This window comes from Pan paniscus, chromosome 6 (genome assembly GCF_029289425.2).
Source record: "Pan paniscus chromosome 6, NHGRI_mPanPan1-v2.0_pri, whole genome shotgun sequence".
Taxonomy (NCBI): Eukaryota; Metazoa; Chordata; class Mammalia; order Primates; family Hominidae; genus Pan; species Pan paniscus.
Genome location: NC_073255.2, coordinates 179,169,923 through 179,191,334, shown reverse-complemented (window position 1 = coordinate 179,191,334; position 21,412 = coordinate 179,169,923). Strand labels below are relative to the sequence as shown.

General features: G+C 43.2%; 3 gene segments (V, D, J or C); all 3 read right to left on the bottom strand.

Annotated features, from left to right (window-relative positions):
• Window positions 1-4,097: 4,097 nt before the first annotated feature.
• Window positions 4,098-4,662, bottom strand: LOC129398282 (T cell receptor beta variable 9-like). The segment is given in 2 exon segments: window positions 4,098-4,453; window positions 4,587-4,662. Coding segments are annotated over 2 exon segments (405 nt in total).
• Window positions 4,663-6,959: 2,297 nt separating this feature from the next.
• LOC112440465 (probable non-functional T cell receptor beta variable 7-3) lies at window positions 6,960-12,244 on the bottom strand. The segment is given in 2 exon segments: window positions 6,960-12,026; window positions 12,135-12,244. Coding segments are annotated over 2 exon segments (357 nt in total).
• Window positions 12,245-14,899: 2,655 nt separating this feature from the next.
• On the bottom strand, window positions 14,900-15,897 carry LOC112440464 (T cell receptor beta variable 6-4-like). The segment is given in 3 exon segments: window positions 14,900-15,028; window positions 15,402-15,724; window positions 15,816-15,897. Coding segments are annotated over 3 exon segments (501 nt in total).
• Window positions 15,898-21,412: the final 5,515 nt, after the last annotated feature.

Sequence of the window (21,412 nt, the reverse complement as noted above, 5' to 3'; positions counted from 1 at the left end):
CTGGAAATTTCTCAGCTAGCATCACACACAATATCACCTCATATCATTCTCCTTATTTTCTTTCTCTGACACTTCAATGACATAAGAATAAACGGGAAATTTTTATGAAATGTTACATATATTCGAATATAACGGAAACCTCCATTGTTTCTTCTCTGTTGCTTCCTCTCTGTTTCATATGATACATTTAATTTTTTGTGTTGTTCTGGGTAACTTCTTAAGATTTGTCTTTGAAGTCAATAATAATCTCTTCAATGAGCATCTCATCTGCTCTTCAATTTATCTGCTTTCTTTCAGTCATTTTAGGGATCATTTCTAGACATCCCATTCAATGCTTTTAAAAAAGTTATCTAATGATTTCTGATAGTCTCTTTTTTCTTGTTCAGGTTTCAATTCTCTTTTGTGTGCATTTAACTACAGCTCTTCAAACTGTCATATGTCATGATGCTAAAATTTAAAACTTCAGGCTGCCTATTGCGAGTGTTGATGAATTCTGCTAACTTTTAATATTCTTCATAGTGGCAGTATATTTGTCTGACATTCATCTCTGGGGTTTTGGAGAGGCTATAGCACAGCCTCAACAGCCCATACCTTCCACAAGTGTCTCCAGTCTCACCCCCAAATGCATGAGTCAAGAACTGTCTGCTACACTCTGGGCTGCTAAGCACACCATGGATTATGTTCCTCATATCATAATCTTTTCTCAGGACAACCCCAATGTAGGCTGCAGAAGAGAGTTCTGATTTTCTAATTCTTTTTCATTATACTATCTTCACAAATTAGAGCCCCTGAGCCCTTGAAGTTTTATATAATGAAACTTCCTAAATCTGCAAATATTATCTCTTCTTTCCTTTTTGTCCTACCCAAATCTTCAGGCACTAGCCTATATATGCAAATTATATTTGTAGACTTTATACTTATTCAAGTTAAAGAACGTACCATATTTTAAATTAAAAATTCCCAAACCAGCTGACAAACTGCTTCCATAGAGAGTGGCCCTAGGCTTGTTCAACAGGTGAATGCTCATTTATAAACCCCCACAGACCATCTCAGTCATAGACTCTTCAACTCTTAACTATTCTGGACTCTGGGTAACTAGGAACTAAAATGTGAAAAAGAAAGTCCTAGTAAAGAGATTTGTTTTACCATGGGTTGTTTTAAGACTATAATGGAGTGATATCCTCAGTTTACTACTTAGTTCCAACTCATTCAAAATAAAATGAATATACTTTACATTGAAACCATACACTCTTCATTCTCCCTTTAATGGGATTAAGAGGTCAAATTAATCATAAATTAAATCTGCCTAGATATCTAGATAGACCTGGTGGTCAGAGGACAAAACTCTTTTTTTTTTTTTTTTTAAAGAGATGGAGTCTTGCTCTGTTGCCCAGGCTGGAGTGTGCAGTGATGAGATCTCAGCTCACAGCAACCTCTGCCTCCTGGGTTTAAGCAATTCTCCTGCCTCAGCTTCCCACAGGTATGTGCCACCATGACCAGCTAATTTTTGTAATTTTTTTTTTTTTGGAAGGAACAGAGTTTCACAATATGTTGGCCAGGCTGGTCTGGAACTCCTGACTTCAGGTGACCAGACCAGAGCTCGGGCTCCCAAAGTGCTGGGATTACAGGCGTGAGCCACCGCGCCCGGCCAACAAAATTCTATTGGCAAGACCGTTTCTGGAGGTTGGAAAGAGGCCAGTATCTGAATTAGTTGCTGTGGGGTTAGATACTAGGACATGTGATATCCTGGGAGGACCAGCTGATATGGGGGTCAGAGGGTGAGGTGTGTCTTACTAGGAACTGAATGAAGTCAGGAGAAGGATTTTCTTAGGAAATTTTCTTTCAGTCTTCTCAGACATATTTGGGCACTTTTACCCTGTCTGGTTTTTCCTGTTTAGTGCCAGGTCTACACAGGGAAGAAGGCATCTCTACAGCACTGTATTCTTACCCTCATCAGAGAAATGCAGAGCTAGTCCCTCAGCTCTGAGAGTTTCACTTTGAGTGAAACTCAAAGTTTGTCATCAGATTACTGAGCTAGGGGTCAGCTATGAATCCATGAAGTGCATTTCTCATACTGTGGAGCCCAAAGGGAGACCAGAGCACTTGCTTGGGGTATAACAGAACTGGGCCCCAGAAGGCAGCTAGAGGTGAGCTTCCCTCCCAGTGCCTCCGTGGGCTGCCGCACATTGACCAGGGGCCCTGATATCCATGCAACTCCAGCAGGGCGGAAGTTCAGGAAGGAGATGGGAGCAGGAGGCAGATCCCTGCGTCTGAGTGGAGGGAGACTGCGGGCACAGGTTAGAAGAAAAGCCAGTAGCTGGGGCCTGGAAAATCTAGGACAGAGACATCTAAGTTGTGTCCACAGTCACCTGGGCAGCAGTGGTGCCCCCAAAAGTGGATCCTGGGGACCATGATAGGTTGAAACTCATATGTGACCAGATGCCTCAACCTGGGAGAATCCATCCCGTACCGGGTTGTGTTAAGTCAACTTAGCCAGGACAAGAAGTTATATTTCTAAGAATGCCTTTATCTTTATGATTCTGGGTTACAGTTGGTCAAGGAGCTATTCATGTGAACTGTGGAAGATAGAAGTAAAACTGTCACCACTATACTTGGTAGGACATTAGGCTAAATGAGATAAGCCAATCACAAAAAGACAAAAATCTGCATAATGTCATTTACATGAGTTATCTAAAATAGTCCAACTCATGGAAGCAAAGACTAGAATGGTAGCGGTCAGGGTCTGGGGAATAGGGTAAATGGGGAGTTGCTGCCAATGGGTATAAAATTTCAATCGTGCAAGATGAATAAGATCTAGAGATCTGCTGTACAACGTTATGACTACAGAGTATAAAACTGTATTGTGTGCTTCTAAGTCTATAAAAAGGGTAGATCTCATGTTAAATATTGTTACTAAAAACTTTAAAAAATCTGGCAAAAGTGTGTAGGTAGCCAAAGAGAGAAAGAGAAGAAAGAGGAAATTCGTATAAATCAGAAACTGAGTAAACTAATTAGAATATACCCAAAATTGCAGACTTTGATACCCTCAAATGCAAGAAACACCCTTTTCTTCATTTTTAAAAAATTTCTCTTTTTTCCAATTATCTTTTTTCATTGTATATTTCATGTGATATAATCCCTTGTACAAAGTAGGATGCCCCAAAAGATTTATTGATAAAGAATAAAAAATTGGCCTAGTGCGATGGCTCACGCCTATAATCCCAGCACGTTGGGAAGCCAAGGCAGGTGATCACCTGAGATTGGGAGTTTGAGACCAGCCTGGCCACCAAAGAGAAACCCCACCTCTACTAAAAACACAAAACTGGCCAGGTATGGTAGAGGCCGCCTGGGAGGCTAAGGCAGGAGAATCGCTTGAACCCAAGAGGTGGAGGTTGCAGTGAGCCAAGATAGCACCACTGCACTCCAACCTGGGCAACAAGAGCGAAACTCTATCTCAAAAAAAAAAAAGAATAAAAAATATTAACTAATGAATAACAATTTTTCATGTCCTTTCACTGATGGCAGATTGCATCCGCCACAGGAAGACTACGCGCCCCATAAAAAACGTTTCCTGCTATTTGCTGTGAACCTAGGAAAGCTCCCTCCTCATACAGTCTCCATAAAAGAGATGACCTGGCCTTGCCCATAGGAGGGCTACAGAGCAGAAAACTGCACCTTTCTTTTCTTTCTTTTTTTTTAAAATCACAATAAAGAAGAGATGGATATGTTTTGCCTGGAAATCATGTGTCCATTGGACTTATCAGGGAAGAAGTTATCATGTTCACAGTTTCATGTATGACCTTAGCATCCTGCTCTTGGGGACACAAAAAGGGGACACCAGGTAAAAGGACAGATCTCCGGAGTGAGGAGGGACAGTGCAGAGGTGTTGAAAAAATAGACTTCAGCTAGCTACTAAATATGAGCCCCAGGACATCTGCTGTCCCTCAGATATATAAACAGGTAAAATAATATTTCGCTTACACAGCTTCAGTGAGCAGTAAACCAGATCACATACAGAAGCACCAGAGAGTGCCTGGGAAAGTCCTGACCACTCTCCAGGGCCTAAGCCCCTCTGGCTGGCAGCCCTCCCCTCACCGTCACTTCCTGAGTGGGGCAGGAATGTTATTGCACAGAAGGCTGATGCTCATGCAGGGCTGTGCTACGCTGCTGGCACACAAATACAAAGCCGAGTCCCCCAGCTCCAGAGAGCTCAGGTTTAGTTCAGAGTGCAAGTCAGGGAACTGTTGTGCGGAGAATCGTTCAAGAATGTTTCCTTTTGCGCTCTCTTCTCCATTATAATACTGAATGAGGAACTGGAGGCCCTGGTCCAGGCTCTGTTGGTACCAGTACACAGAGAGGTCTCCAGACCTAGGGGAGCATCTCAGCGTCACTTGCTGTCCAGTTGCTGTGATCAGGTGCTTTGGGGTTTGTGTGACTCCAGAATCCACTGGGCCTGTGTGTCAGAAGACAAAAGTTAACCATAAGGCACAGAAGAAAGCCTCCTGCTGAAGCCATCTTTGGCCCCGCATGCATTTCAGGGACAAGAAATGAAGATCGGAGACTTTCAAGCTGTGCCCAGGACTCACCTGCTCCCAGGAGACAAAAGGCCACACAGCAGAGGAGCCTGAAGCCCATGGCAGGATCTCCTAGCTTGGGGTTGGTGTCTCTGTAGTAAGCATTCTGCAGTTCCTAAGCTCCCTTCTTCCTGATAGGAGCATTGACCTGTGATGTCACCACACTGACATACTTTCCCCTGCAGGCCACTGCAGCCCACTGTACTCTTTGGCAGGCCTCAGGTTCTGCTACTCCATGTACTATTCCTGTCTTGCACAGGCCAGAAGCTAAAGGTGAGGAGGACTGAACACAGTCCCAACATACCCACATCACACCTTACTTTCCTCTGCCCGCCCTGTCCCTGCCCTGACACTGATTCCCCAGCCCTTGCCACCCCAGCCCCTTCACCCTCCACTGCCCGTGCAGCAGCAGAGACACTCCCTCCTTGGTGCAAACTGAGGCCTCTGGCACCCCAACTCTTTCAAGGCAATGAGAGTTTGTGCTTAACTCTACATGGCCAGGCCCCACTCAGGGAATTCCATCCACCCCACTGATGCCAGCAGGCAGCCAGGGCATCCCCTTCAGTCCTCCTCTCTTGGCCGCTCTCCCACCCCTCCACTGAGTTCTCTGCAGCACTGTGGAGCCACAGCGCCTCCAAGTGGCCAACAGTCTACAGTCTCATGGATTCATACCCTCTGACATGATATGCTCAAATTGTCCAAATCAGAAAAAGAGATGCCCCCACTCCTGCCACCCCCACCCTCTTACGCACCCTGTCCATGCTTTCCCAGAAGAGCCAATTTAGGGTTGATTTTCAAATCCACCCTTTGCCAATGGAGTCAAAGGACACATGAACCAACATTTTGATTACAAAATAAACAATTGTTACATAATTGCAAATAATATGTTAAGATGGTAGAGACCAGCCAGAATTATAAAGGCCATACAATTAAACAGTGTGATGCTATCAAGGAAACCCAGCCTGGAAACCCTATATTCCACAGCTAATCCCAGTTAATTACACCCATATGTTTTCATATTTTGTATTTAGGTTCATTATTACTAAATTTTAGACAGTGCATTTTACAAAAGGATTTCTAGATTTTAAAAATTTACTGGTAAATTATAAAAATTTTGAAATGAATAATACTGCCAGCTGTAATTCAAACAGATTCAGCTGGTTCTCACATTTGCTATCATTACACAGAAGTGACTTTGATCTCTAACCAGGAAATAGTTAGTGGTTAATAATATCCCTCACATGAATAAAAGTAATAATATTCCAGAACTCTATATAAGCAGGAATTAACATAGATTTCACAACATCAAATAATATTCATTATATATTTAATTAATACTTGGCTTTTCCTATGAAAATAATAAAGATGGTGGTATAGTACAATGCTGGGGAATGTCATGGTAAGAAGCAAAGAGGAAGCAGGTGTGAGCCCATCCTTGACCGATAAGCAGGGTCTGGCTGTTTCTTGGGAGACAGAAGGTCTTTCTAGACCATGGAAATACTGAGCACAAATGCAGAGAATGTAAAGGCTGCAGAGTTTTAGGAAATATTCAAAGAGGTGTTTGATCACAGAAGGTAATGGATCTGGGCGGTAAGTGTCAGAAAGAGATACAAGGGAAGCAGAATGTATCTTTGGGGAAATGGGAGAGCCTTTATCTGTTTACCATCAGCAGTGAAATGAATTCCTCTGTTTTGAGAATTGAGATATAAGTCCAGAAGGAAGACATTGGAACCAGCTCCAGGGCCCTCCCACAGGGCAACTGGCTACGTGGTGATGACCATCATAGAGTGGCCTCGGGGTGATGCCAGTTGCTACAAGGCCTTGCTGCGTATTTTCTAGCAATTGAAAACTTTGACAGGTTATGTTGCAGAGAACACAATTTTTTATCATCTGGTAGCTCTACTTCTATTTATTTAATAATCTTTAATCATGTTCTCTCTCCTCAAGTTTCTCCAAACCAAATCTCAATTTCTTCTCCTTTAATTATATAAAGCAAACCCTTGAGATTTTACCTTCTATACTACACATCTGTCGAACAATCCTGACACCAAAATGAATTTCTTTTTCTAAAAAGGAGAGTGCCAGCTACTCTATCACTATAGTGTACAGCATCCGACAAAGAAAGTAATTTTGCCGTGAACCTCCTGAATCAGCACCATCCTCTAAGCATATCCTCCTGGCCTTGTTTCCGCCAGCCTTGTTCAGAGTCCTGAAATTGTTTTTCTTTCCCCCTGAAGGCCCCAGGTTCTCACAGCTGTCTGGTCTGAGACTGCCATACACGGAAGCAGAGAGATTAGTGCACAGAGTTCCAGTGACTCTGCAGGGCTGTGCCAAGCTTCTGGCACAGAGATACAGGGCCGAGTCCCCCAGCTCCAAGGCACTCACATTCATCTCAGAGCAATAGTCATGGAACTGGCGCCCTGAGAATCCATTAGGGAAGTTTCCTTCTGATCTCCTTAACTCATTAGCATATTCGGAGATAAACTGGGGCCCCTGACCCGGGGCCTGTTGGTACCAGGACACACTGCTGTGCCCAGAGATAGGAGAGCATCTCAGAGTCACTTGCTGTCCTCTCGTTTTGATCAGGTGTGTGAGACTTTGGGTGACTCCAGCCTCCACTGGGCCTGTGGGAAAAGCAGATGGAGGATGAGCACAGCAGACAGCCTGGAGGTCCTCCCCAATGTAAAGTGGAGGACACAGGGGTGGGAAATCGGAGAATGGGGCTGCTGTTCTGTGCACAGGACTCATCTGCTCCCAGGAGACAAAGCAGTGCCCAGCAGAGGAGCCCGGGGCCCATGGCACAGTGGGGCAGGCAGCACTGCATCTGATTCAGGGCTTGGTCCTCCTGGGGAAGAGCCAAGTGAGTTCTGGGCCTTGATTTTCCTGATGGGTGGGGTATCCTGTGATGTCACTGTCCTGTGTCCTCCCTATAAATGCTTCCTGAGGTCCAGTGCTCCCCACAACCTGAACTCCCTCCCTGTCCAGCAGAAGGGTTGGGTGAGGGCAGAAGCTTCTGTGATGAGACAGTTGCTCCTCTGCCTACACTGCTCCAGCTCCCAGGCTGCCCCATCACCATCTCACCCTCCTCCCACCTAGTGCTGTGGTGCTCCATGCTGGAGCTCACACACCTGCCCATCAGTGGAAGATGAGGAAGCTGTGAGTAAACCTTCCTGTTCCAGTTCTCCCTGGCTGTCCTAAGGTCATCTCTCTGACGCTAGATTCAACCAAATTTTCTAATTCTATTTTTTTTTGTCCTCAGAAAATATTTCCAGCCCCTCCCTTGAGTGGCCAGTGGTGCAAAGTCCCCAAGATTTAGTCTATCTGATCAGATCCAAAGCAGACCTTGGTTGTCTGTAAATTATTAAGAGTACAGATTCCCCAGAAATAATACTAGGGCTTTATCAGCTCACAGCACAGACCTAGCCAGACAGTTTGGGATTCAGCACCCTCAAGGCCATCTTATGCATAGTGATCTGGATAATTTACGTTAATTTCTCCAGACCCACCCTGCCTTCAGAGGCTGACCTCAGTGTATTATGTTAACTGGCTCTCTTCTTCTCTAACTCCATAGTGAGTTTGGCTAATGGGAGACAATGGCAGGAGAGTAGAGGGAGGTAGGGTCACCACTTGTTCTGATTCATCTATGCCCTGGCTCTCCTCTTGCTTCATTATTTTATATAGGTTACTTTTCCCTACCAAAGGCCACAGCACCTTATAGGCAGCCTTGCCTTAGAGCTACAGTACCTGATGCTTTGGGATCCACATCCTCTCCTACTTATTTCAGGCCAATGTGAATAAGAGCCACAGATTCTGCTGTTCTTAGGCTACTTCTACTTCTCTTACTGGGTTCCCTTAATCCTGCCACACCTTTGCAAATACTCCTTTTGTCCCTCCTTGATATCTCCAGGACCATGACTAATAGACACAGCAATGGAAAAGTGAGTCCGGGTATTTTATTTTGCCTTAAGAGTCAACACAATTTCTAACATTCTGCCATTAGAAGTAATACAATTTCTAACATCCTGCAATGAGCATTGCGAAAACAGTCAGGAGAACCATGAGAAATATGCATATGAAAATAAACCATGTGACAGGGGACATAGAATCCAAAGAGATTCCAGCAGAGAATCAAGGTGCACCCTCACCTACTCTGACCTCTCCCCATAAAAGACGAGAGTCATATACAAATAGATGCTTGTATTCTGTACAGTCCTATTTAGAAATGCACCACATAAAATAAGAATAAGACAGGATCATGACCACATAAAATACAGAGAATGTGAGACGTGCTTCTTGCTGAGATACACAACAATCAAATTTAGTATCAAAGTGAGCTGGACTGATAAGAGGCTAAGATACAACTGAGGATCGATGGCTGAAAGAAAGCTATAGACAAAGAAAAAAATGCTCACTCGCTGTTGAAGTTATACCAAGAACCATGAACTCTCATCAGTCTCATATATTAGCCTTTCATTTTGACTTTCAGCAGATTGGCCAATTGGTGTATTCATTTTTTTGCCAAGCAAGCAACCAGCTCCCTTTTGCACAAGGATATGTGCTTCTCCCTTTAGGTGCTAAAGAGGACTACAGGCTACAGGAAAATAAAATGTGTGTTCTATATTATTTTACAATATTTTACAAGAAAAACAAGTTAAGGAACTCATGGATTCTAATCCAAGCCACAGTGATGGTAAGAATTAAGTTCCTTCCTTCATCTATCCTCAGAGGAGCTCAAACAGGTACTCAGTAAGAGTCTTACAATCTCTTTGATAATTCTACTAGCTGATTATCTTCAGGTCTAATGGCAGAGTTTGTTGTATTTATTAACATTCTCCCTAACTGGATTGTTCTCTTGTGTGTTTATAACTTTATAACAAAAAAATTGGATTTTCTTGTCCTCCACAGAACACATGCTTGGTATCCAAAGGAACCAAAGCCAAGGTGATGTTATGTATGCTACTTGAGAATCCCAGATCACTCAAGCAGGCTAAAGCTTCCCAGCTGCTTTCTGCTTTTTTCTTCTCTCCTGAAAAGAAAGTGAAATATGAATTTCTTGTTAGAAGCTACCATTCCTTTGCACAATTACCAGAATATTCCAAATTGAGCAAAATAACATTATGTTGTTTGCATTTACACATCCGCACTACAGTGACAGACCCAGCTCACTCTTAAGTTTTATGCTGCAGGAGCACACATAGAATGAGATCCCATTGCTGGGAAGTCTGGGAAGAGCTTCAGAAAGGGCAGCTTTTTCTTCTGGTTGAGACACGGGCTTCCATAAGGAGTGCCCACCTCCAGCCTGTGGCTGCCCTTTTTGTGCAGAGGGCAGCTGGCTGTGCAGGGCTGCGGATGCGCTGCCACAGTGGTACAGATAGGTCTGGCCGGTGCTGGTGGATGCCAGGGTTGGGGAAATGCTCCAGCTTGTTTCAAGAGACGCAGTACCCCTCTGTGACATCAACTTTGGTCCTGCTGTGACCACTGCCTGAATAGTGGATCAGCTTCAGCCCCCATCTTGGGTCTTGTCGATATCAGAACACTGTTCCTAACCCGAGCACATTCCAGGATCATCTCTTTCTTCTGTACAATGTGATATCTTGGCATCTGGGTGATCCCAGCATCAATAGAGCCTGCTGGAGAGGCAGACAGAAAGGGAAGACAAGACTTAAGAAATAGGGGGACTCTGCAGAGGAAAGGACAAAAAAGGCTTGTAGCCCAGACATTGCAAACCCATGACAGGGTTTTGGAGCTGTTTCCAGAACTTATCTGCTCCCAGGAGACAAAGGGTCACACAGAAGAGTTTGGGGTTCATGGTAGGGTCAGAGTGAGGAGGGGCTGGCCCAACTAAGTGCAGTGATCCTCAGGACTGTGAGCTGGGGCTCGGAGGCTGCTCTCTAGGGAATAGTCTGGTGGGCCTGTGGTGTCACCCCCCATGCCTACGGAGTCCAGCTGGTCCAGGGCCTTCTGACTGGTCTCAGGCAGGATCCACCTCCTCTCATGAAGGCTGTTGCCCGGCGAGGTCTGCAGGGAAGATGGGGTGCAGCAGAGACATACTGAGCTTAGGGCACAGCCCGCCCCTAGCTTTCCCACGTTCCTTTGAGGCAGTTGCTCCTCTGCCTGCACCTGCGCTTGACACCAAGGCTGCCAGGCCAAAATTCTTCAACTGTGGATCTCATTAAAGATTAGAGGTATTTCCTGCATCTTGCATAGCTGTAGGTAGCCTAGCAATGACTGAAAACTGCTGCAACATCTGCATAATATTGGATTCCAGCCCTAATTTTTCTTAACCCTTCCCTTCCTAGGCTGCTCTCCCAGGCTCTCCCCAGAGTCCCTTAGATCCCAGTGGACCACAGTGCCATCTTGTGGCCAATACGTGAAGTTTCATCATTGCTTTTGCAATGGCCCAAGGGATGCTGGGAAGTGTCTGCAGAGTGAATGAGAGACTATTCTAGAAGTGTCATCCTGCAGGTTTTATGAGCAACTTCCCTAAACCCTGATTCCAACACTAGTTCTAACCCTGACTATTGCTTTACTCAAAGCTTAATATCCCACCCTCATTCTAAATAACTCTTATCACATAGCTGCAGTTAGAGTCTAATTAATATTTTCTCCCTTAAAACTATCATATAAAGGGAGTGGGATAGAATGGGAGGAATGGAAGAAAATTGGATTTACTCTTAAGTAGGAAGAACATACAGGAATTGAAGTGCATAGTTATTTCATTTCATTACCAAAGATGAAGTACATGTCCCCCTAAATAACAATCAATGTTACCATAAACATAAAGATTAGCAAAAGATTGGGACGATAATGAGATTGCCTTCAAGATAGCATCAAATACGTATTAATAAAAAGTAAAATTTGAATGTAAAAAGTAGGATCCCTTGTAGGCAACAAGTAATCTTGAAGGGAGCAGTATCCAATGTGGAAAATAAGGATGGATAATGAAGACCAGCAAATGGCCTTCCACAGAAAATGATTAACATATAAAATGCACATCTGCTGATCTGAGCAGCGGACATGCAAGCAATGATTATGGAAGAGGCAGTGGAGTGGTGTGAGATGAGGATCCCCTGGTGCAAAATAGTATCATAAGGAAGCAAGGAGAGAGAGGAGGAGGTTTATGAGCAGAAAGGAGGCGATTGTGTCATGCTGTGGTTAAGCTGCTGGCACAGAGATACACGGCTGAGTCCCCCTGCTCTGTGCGCTGGATCTTCAGAGTAGAGACGGATCCCTCAGGCCTCACTGCAAAGAACCGATCGTTGGGCAGCCCTGAGTCATCTGCCGCACCCGTGCCTCGGAAGTAAATTAGAAACTCTGGGCCCTGCCCCAGGCTTTGTCGGTACCAGTAAAGGGCAGCATGACCTGAAATTGGATCACACCTGAGCTCTACATCTTTTCCCTTCTCTGTGACCTTGTTACTGGGGGTCTGGGAGACTCCAGCACCTGTGTGATCTGTGGAGACACAAGTTGAGAACAGAATGAGGAAAACAATTGTACTCATCACACACACACACACACACAGACACACAGAATGAGACTGGTTGGTGTCTGAGGACTCACCTGCCCCCAGGAGGCACAGGGCTGCCCAGCAGAGGAGCCTGGTGCCCATGACAGAGTCAGGGCAGGATGGGAGCTTTACCAGATCAGGGTCACTGTGAGCAGGAGCAGAGGAGGAGGGACGTCCTTGTCCTGACACAGAACAGTACCCACAGTGACATCACTTCCTCTCTCAATCCCCACAACGTCAGGAACACAGGATTTATATTAGAAAACACTTGGATGACTGCTTTAGATATTTATTAGCTCCTTTTAAGCAACATCAATGCATCGGTCTTCACTTTGTGCTCTAGAGCTGTCTGGAGCTACAGGCCTCATGCTGCATTTCTGAGTTTATCTTCTCACCACACAGGCGCTCCTGTCTGCTGGGCATGTTCTCTAGGATGTGCCAACAGCGCCCCCAACACAAGGCACCAAGGGATGAGCTCATTGTCTTTCCTGCAAGTCAGGGTCCCCTATGCCATCCCCATTGATGCCCCAGCCTCCTCCATCCCCCAGTCACATGTGCCCAACGGGGCTGTCCCAACACATGGGTTCCCTCACAGGCTGCACCTCATGCCTTTCTTCTGGGACCACTTCCCACCTTTGTTGACTATAATTCAGAAAAGATACCTGATTGGAAAACTCATAGTCTTTTTTTTTAATTTTTCCACTTGTAAATATATTTTCCTCCATCTCAGTGTTTAATGAATGGGGATTATAATTCTGACTAAATGGTTATTTCTGATCCTCTTTCTTGACTTTCATTGATCTTTTCAGTCTATTCCACTAGGAGAGATTTATCTTTTCTTTTTGACAGCTTTTAGAATCATCGATTTGTCACTTATGTTCCACAATCTCATTATAATATAAACATTTATCTTATTTCATATTCATTTGAATTCTTGAAATTGAGAATTTAGGTCCTGAAACACCTCTGTAAAATTCTCAGCTAATGTCTCATCACAATCACTTATTCCCTCTACTTTCTTTTTCTGAAACTTCAATTATCTATAAGAAAAATGGGAAATATATATATTTATATATTCTATAGAATATAGAATATAGAATATATATTCTATAGAATATAGAATATATATTCTATAGAATATAGAATATAGAATATATATTCTATAGAATATTATATATTCTATAGAATATATATTCTATATTCTATATTCTATATAATATATATTCTATATTCTATATAATATATATTCTATATTCTATATAATATATATTCTATATTCCATATTTTATATAATATATATTCTATATTTTATATAATAAATGTATAATTAAACATATAAATATAAATAACTTTATATAAATAAATATATATAATTAAAAATTATATATTCTACTATGCTGGAAACCACCCTTAAGCTCTTTCTAAAGTTACATATTTAATTTTCAGTGCTGCATTCTATGTAACTTCTTCAGCTCTGTCCTTGACATCACTAATAATCTCCTAGAAGCATTTCATCTTTTCTTCATTTCCATTTTGTTTTCAGTGATAATCTTAATCATTTCTGTATTGAATTTGATTATTTTTTAATGTTATCTTGATGGTTTCTGACAGTCTTTTTTTCTTGTTCACATTTCAATTTCCATTAAATATAGTTCTACAAACTTTCATACCTTTTAATGGTAAAAATTTCTTGTCTTCAAACACTTCAATTGCTTATTGTTTCTGCTCACTTCTCTTCATTGGTTCTTGTTTTAATAGTCTTGATAGTGGAAGCATATTTATCTGACATTAATCTGTGGTGTTCAAGAGAGGCCTGCATTGAGAGTGAAGAACTTCAAAACTCCATGGTTTTTCCAACTGTCTCCAGTCTTACCGCCAAATTCATGGGGCCAAGAATTGTCTGTTGCACTCTGGGTTCCTGAACACGCTCATGGTTTAGGTTCCTGGGGAACATGCTCTCAGGACAGCCACAATTTACCCTCTAGAACACAATTCTGATTTTCTCTTACTTTTATTATGATGCCTTCTCCACAAATTAGCAACTATAAGGCTGTTCCCATCCTGTTCTTCCAAGGGAAAATAATATAAATATATTTTAAAAATCCTAAATCTACAAATGTGCCCTCTTCAGGGGTTCTTTTGTTCCTAACCCAAAACTTTAAGAAATAGCTTAGATATTAGAATTACATACAGAGAGTTTACCCTCATTCAGCTTGAAGAACACATCATATTTTAAACTGGAAATTCCCAGAATGACAAACTGGCTTCCACCATGCATGGTCCTATGCTTGTTCAACAAGTGAGTGCTCCTTGATGAGCTCATAACAGAGCATCTCAGGCAAAGTTAACTCTAGACCTCTGCCAGGGTACAATGAATCTAGTGTGTTCCTGTTACTGGTTCATTCACCCACTCATCACTCACTCACCTATCACTCACTCATCCATTCTCTGTGAAATGAATGAGGACTCCCTGCCTGCCAGGCACTGCTGGTGGTGAATGTAACAAGCTCAGCCTTCAGCTTCATGAGTTTAAAATTAAGTGGAGCACAAAAGGAATAAAACAAGTGTTGGAAAAATTGCCAACAGTGCTGAACTTTACTAAGAGGCACATGATTCTGTGAGCTTATGAGAGGGAAACTGAAATTTGACCTCAGCTGAGAGTTGAGGGAGTGCTTCCAGCAGGAGAAGCTGATCATGCTGAGATCAGAAGTGCAGGTAGAAGCTGACCACTGCAGAAAGGAAGGCACTAGCCCAGGGCGGAGGAAATGGCCTTTGAGGTCTCTGTGTTGGAAAGGAAGGAGGCACAGAAGAGGCAGCCTCATGGCTGCAGTAGAAAGGCGAGGGGAGGTGGTGTGGAGAGGCCCAGCAAGGCCTTCGGGGGTGACTGCTCAGATGGGAAAGGCGGGCCACAGGTGAGACCACATGAGAGTGGGTACTGGAGGAAACCCTGGAGAGAGGAAGCAACGTGGCCCCCAGAGAGAAACAGGAGTCTAGACGGATTTGAAATACAAATCCTGTTCCATCCTGTGGACCTCGGACTCAGGATGGTGAGTAAAAAAGTAAGAGCTGGGAAAGCCCTGGTCCCATCCCAAAAAGATAGCTTGGAAGAAAGACCAGAGAGCAACAAAAGAGACCTCTGAGGCTCTGGGACCAGTCCAGGCCTGGCTGGGACTGCCTGCAGAGGCACCTGGCACAGACTGAGGCTCACACTGCCCGGCACCCATTGGGCTTCCAAGATTCCCAGTGCTGAGAACTCTGCCAAGGACATGGTTGAGTCTGGGGTCGGGGAGGAGGGCAGAGCCTCCCCTGCATTTATGTACAGAGAGGAGATGGCTGTGCAGCACTGTGGAGTCACTGCTGGCACAGAAGTACACAGATGTCTGAGAGGGTACAGCAGACGCCAACGTGAGGGGGAAATCATCTGTGTTTGCTCTGGAGACACTATAACCATCAGGGACTTCTCCTTTGCCAGTGGTACCTGCAGTATTTGAATAATGGATGAGCCTTAGCCCCAGTCCTAGATCTTGTCTATACCAGTACATGGCATTATGTCTCATATCCTGGGTACATCTCAGTGTCATGCTCCGTCCTGCTGCCAGGATCTGAGATGTTGGTGCCTGGGTGATCCCAGCAATCACTGGACCTACAGAGGAGGAGAACAAAGCCAATGTTGCAGCCTCAATGGGAAGGCTCTGGGTCTTGAAATCTACACATGGGCCCTGCCCAGGACTTACCTGCCCACAGGAGAGAAAAGGCCACACAGCACAGGAGCCTGATGCTCATGGCAGATGCTACAAGACAGAGAGGTCTTCTGGGTCTGTGTGTTGATGAAAGGGGAACAGGGCTGTCAAGGAAGTCATCCTGAGACCTCATTCTCTCTGCCTGGTCCCCAGAACCTTCTTGTCGAGAGAGGTCATGCCCCTTCCCCAGAGGGTCAAATCCAAAATAAATGCACCACTGAAGTTTGGATGGGAAGAATGCTTCTTGATATAAGGCTTTCAAGTTTTTCTTGACTTTAGTGCAAACAGTTTGTAATTCAATATAAATTTTATTCCTGCAATGATATAATTCCTCATTAATATTCTGGTGTTAGTTATCTATGTATTGCTGTAGTCTAGAATCTTAGGAAAAATCCTCATGTCTCCCTGGTGTTTTTGATTCCTGTGTCCCAAATACTCCTTCAAGTATCCTTTTCTAATTTGCTTAATTGACCATAATCCTGTTAAAGTCCTGTGTCTATATTGGTTTTCTCTGTTATCAGGTTTCCAAATCCCAGGGGCAGGCTCATCAACATTGCAGGAGTCGTTTTGCTCTGTTTCTTGTCAATTCACTGACAGATGGGACTCCTGACAAGTCCAGCTGAGCACCTTCAGCTCCATCCAGGAGTCTTGCTTTCTGTTCCTGGGGTGAGACCACAGCAGGCAGAACCACCTCACCTGCTGACTGCCCTCTCTGTGTGGACAATGGTGGCCACCCAGCGCTGCTGAAGACCTGTGAGCACAAAGGTGTCCTGATGAGTGAGGGACTTGGCGAGAGGGAGCAGACTTCATAGGGAATATCCCTTCGTTCAGGATTCCTGCCATTAATTTAGTAATAAATGAAAAGGAGCTCAAAAACTGTATCGTCAGTGTACAGAGCCCTGCATTCAGAAGGACCCCACGCTTGCTTTATTACTCTGCTGTCATGATTTTTAAATTCTTAATAGTGTTTGAAAAAAGGATCTGCCAGTAAGTCATGTTGCTGGTTGTAAATACATGATTTTGTTTCATATTCTGCTCACCTCCCCCTGTGCTGGTTTCCTTTCAGCACAATGCATCACCAAGGTCTGGTCATTCAGCATCTATGGGGCTTCACTTAGTAGTGAAGGACACAGAAATTAAAGTCACTTCTAAGGGCCACCTGGTGCTGAAAGTCACAGCTGGGATCCAACAAGCCCGTTAGTGGGTTTCATGTGCGTGCCCAGGACTCCTGTGGTTCAAGAGACAGAAACACACAGCTCAGGATCCTGGTGCCCAGGACAGGGCCAGAACAGGAAGATGAATTCTAGCTGAAGGCTCAGGATTTATGAGTTAAACACTTGGGGTTAAGGCAAAAAGAATGCTTCTCCCAATGTAACATCATCTTTCAATGAAGTCTCTATTACCATGGTTTGCTTGACGCCAGCGTTCTCAGTGTGTGAACACAAAACCAGCTGCATGTGTGTCCTATGGGAACTCAAAATAATTTCCTTGGAGATAATTAACTGTTACCAGGATATCATTACTAAACAATTTGAGTTAATGAATGGAGAAGAAAAGAAATGAATGAAAATGAATAAATAAATGTTGTTGAATCAGCTTCTACCAGCTGAAAAGACCTTTTGAGGTTATTTCGGCACAACATCCATCTCCAGACAGAATCGTTCCTACCATGGATCAAGGTAGCTCTCATGGTTTCAATCCCTTCTAAAACCATAAAACCTCCCAGAAACTCTTCCCTGCCTTGATTATTTAGCTATGTATTCAAGAGGATTAATCAGTATGGGTTTTAAATTGACATTAAAAATATTTGTGAACAAAACTACTCTCCAGTGATAGAAGTTACATCATTGGTTTTCTGGGACCAAGATAGGCATTGCAGAGGTGTTCGAGGGAACTTTCTGGAGATATTCTACATTTTAATAGGGGTGGGGATATTTTATATTTTAAGAGGGGTGGGGATTATAAGGGCGTATACATATATATTGCTCAAAAATCACTGATCTGTTCATTTAAAATGTATAATGTTTACATTGTATAATTTATATGTCAACAACATTGATTTTTAAATGCCTCAAGAGGGATCCATACTGCATTCTTTAGTTAATTAGTTAATTTCATCAAATAAATCATCAGAGGAAATGTATATTTCCATTTCTGTGACTTCTGAATCCTCAACCTAAGATTTCTAGGTATCATATGTCCGTATCTGCCTTTGCACATTGGCATGGTGAAAGAGGCTATCTGAGATTATCAAAGGAAATCAAAATATTATGTTGGTACAAAAGTATTGCAGTTCTTACCATTAAAAGTAACTAAAAGTAACGGCAAAAACCTCAATTAGTTTTGCACCAACCTAATATCTAGATTTCTGCTACATGCTAGATACTTTATGCTATTTAATTTTGTACACAGCCCTGCAGATGGACAGTAGCAGTCTCATTTCATAGATTAAAACAAACAAACAAAAAAAACAACAAAAACAAAAACAAAAAAACAGAAAACAAACTAAGCCAAATCTGTCAAGAACTGGCCTCACGTCTTGAGGAGCTGGTGCTAGAATGGGAGTTGGGCTTGAGGTCATGGCACCCATTCACAGTTGTTTCCCACCCCCCCTCTCCAGGGTAAACTGATTTCTGTGTATGATGTTATTAGAGCCAGCAGGTCTGAAAGGGACCTAGGAGATAACATTTGAATTTTTGTGAAGATAAGCATCATTTGTTATGAAATAGATTATAGCATATAGCTATAAAATACAGGGCTTTGATAGACCAGGGTTAGAACCCCAGTACTGCATCCTAATTCCTACTTAATTTGGTCAAGTAATTTAAACTATGGGCCAATTCCTCTACCTGTAAAATGAGAATAGCGTTTGCACGTTAAGATGTTTTCGTATAGTTGAATTTCTAATTAATTGAAATTTTCCTAATGAAGGCTTTCTATTTTGTGCATCATAAAATGGTAATGAATGACTAGATTAATATTTTCTTTAAGTCTTCTCCGTGAAGCAGAATTGAACTGTGAATGTGCATCAGTGTACTCAGTGCTTGCAGTTCTGCAAATGACTGCCAGTCATGTGACAGACTGTTTCATAGAAACAGTCAGATATGACACATTTTATACTTCAGACCTTAAACATGTTAGATGCATACAAAGAAGTATTTTAAACATTTAAAAAGAGGAAAATCCAGCCATATATGACAATGTGGATAAACCCACAGGACATTACACTAAGTGAATAAGCCAGGCACAGAAAGGCAAATACCACATGATTCTGCTTATATGATGGAACGTAAATAATCGAAGTAATGGAAGCAAAGGTGAAGGTAATTTCCAAGGGCTGGGGATTGGAGTAAATGGAGAGTTGCTGTCAATGGTATACAATTTCAGTTAAGGAGGATGAATAAGATCTAGAGATTGCCATACAACCTTTTGCCCGTAGATTACAATACCGTATTGTACATACAAAAATCTGTTAAAAAGATATATTTCATATTACATATTCCTACCACAGTTAAATTAAATGGCTGTCTAAAATGGGACTAGTTAGCCAAAGAAAGAGAAAAAAGTAAATTTGTATAATTTAGAAATCGGTAAACTATTTTTAATAAAGAAATCAATTTAAAAAATAAATGCAAACCTTAACACTCTAAAAAGCAAGAAACATTTTTTCCACTTAATATTTTTTCTTTTCAATTTTATGTCACAGAATACCTTATACAAAGAAGGATCCTCAAAAAGTTTATTGAGTAAAAGAATAAGATTAATGAATGAATGAATAGCAACTATTTATGCTCATTTTCCTCAAGGTATATTACATCAGTTACAGAAAGTCCACAGTGCAGAAAATTTTATTTCTTTTTCTTTCCTACAGTGAAGGATGAATGTAGATGCTTGACCTGGAAGTTCCTTGGGCTTGTTGGGGAAGAGGTTTTAATGACCACATATGAGACATGATCTTTCCCTCCTGCTAACGGGGATCTGAAATGAGGAAGCCAGAGGAGAGGACACATGTACAGAGCAGGGCGGCGTGCAGAGGTGTTGGAGGAACTGACTATAGCCAGTTACTAAACATGAGAAGAGGGACAGCTGCTTCCCCCATATGTATAAACAGGTAAAATCATATTTACCCTGCCTGATATCAGTGGGCATTAAAGCAGATCACATGTAGAAGCAGCAGAGAGTGCCTGGGAAAGGCCTGTCAGCTCCGCAGGGCCTGAACCCCTCTGTCTGGGAGCACCCACCTCATGGTCATTTCCTGAGTGGGGCAGGAATGTTTCAGGCATTTCCTTGGGAAACCGGCCTTTCCCAGTAACTCTCCCTGCAGGCCACCCCTGCCTGCTCTACCCATTGTCAGACCCCAGGCTCTGCTGCTTCCTGCACCATTCCTGTCCTACACAACCCTGAAATTAAAAGTGGGGCAGGTGGAACACAGTCTCCACATGCCCATATCCCACCTTATTTTTCTCTGACAACCCCTGTCACTTTCCTGGCACTGACTCCCAGCCCTTGCTGCCCCAGACTCTTCACCCTCCACTGCCCATGCAGAGGCAAAGACATTCTCTCTGATGCAAACTGAGGTCCCTGGTGTGCCTACCTTGCCCTGGGCAGTCCCAGGACCTACTCTGAATTCCAGCCGCCTCCTGATGCCAACACACAGCCAAGCATTCCCTTCAGCCGTCCTCTCCTGGGTCACCCTCCACCCCTCCCCAGGGTTCCCCACAGCTTTGTGGAGCCACAGCGCCTCCAAGTGGCCAACGTTCCAGTCTCATGGATTCAGACCTTCTGACCTGATGAGCTCAGCATTGTCTAAGTCAGGAGCAGAGATGCCCCTACACCAACCCCTGCAACCCACACCCTCTCACACACACACTCTCTATTGCTTTCCCAGAAGGGTTGACTTAGGGTGGAACTTCAAATTCACCCTTGGCCAGTGAAAACAAAAGGGCACATCTTGATTGCACAATAAACTGCTGCTACATCATCGCAATGAGTATCCTAAGATGGAAGAGAGGAGCCAGAATTATACAGGCCACAGGATGAAACAGTGTGAGGATATCAAGCAGATCCAGGCTGGAAACACGACATTCCAGAGCTCCCTTTGAATAATCAGAGCCACACCTTTTCACACTTTGTATTTAGACTTTTTTTTTTTTTTTTTTTTTTTTTTGAGACAGTGTTTTGCTCTGTCACCCAGGCTGGAGTGCAGTGGCGCAATCTCAGCTCACTGCAACCTCCACCTCCTGGGTTCAAGCCATTCTCCTGCCTCAGCCTCCTGAGCAGCTGGGACTACAGGTGCCTGTCACCATGCCCAGCTAATTTTTGTATTTTTAGTAGAGACGGAGTTTCACCATGTTGGCCAGGATGGTCTCGATCTCTCGACCTCGTGATCCACCTGCCTCGGCCTCCCAAAGTGCTGGGATTACAGGTGTAAACCACCGCATCTGGCCTATATTTAGATTTATTATTCCCAGATTTTAGATAGCACATTCTATAAAGAGGATTTTTCAATTTTACAAATTTATTTCTGAATTTTTAAAAATCTTGAAATAAACGACCCTATGAGCTGTATATAACTTAGGCAGATTCAATTG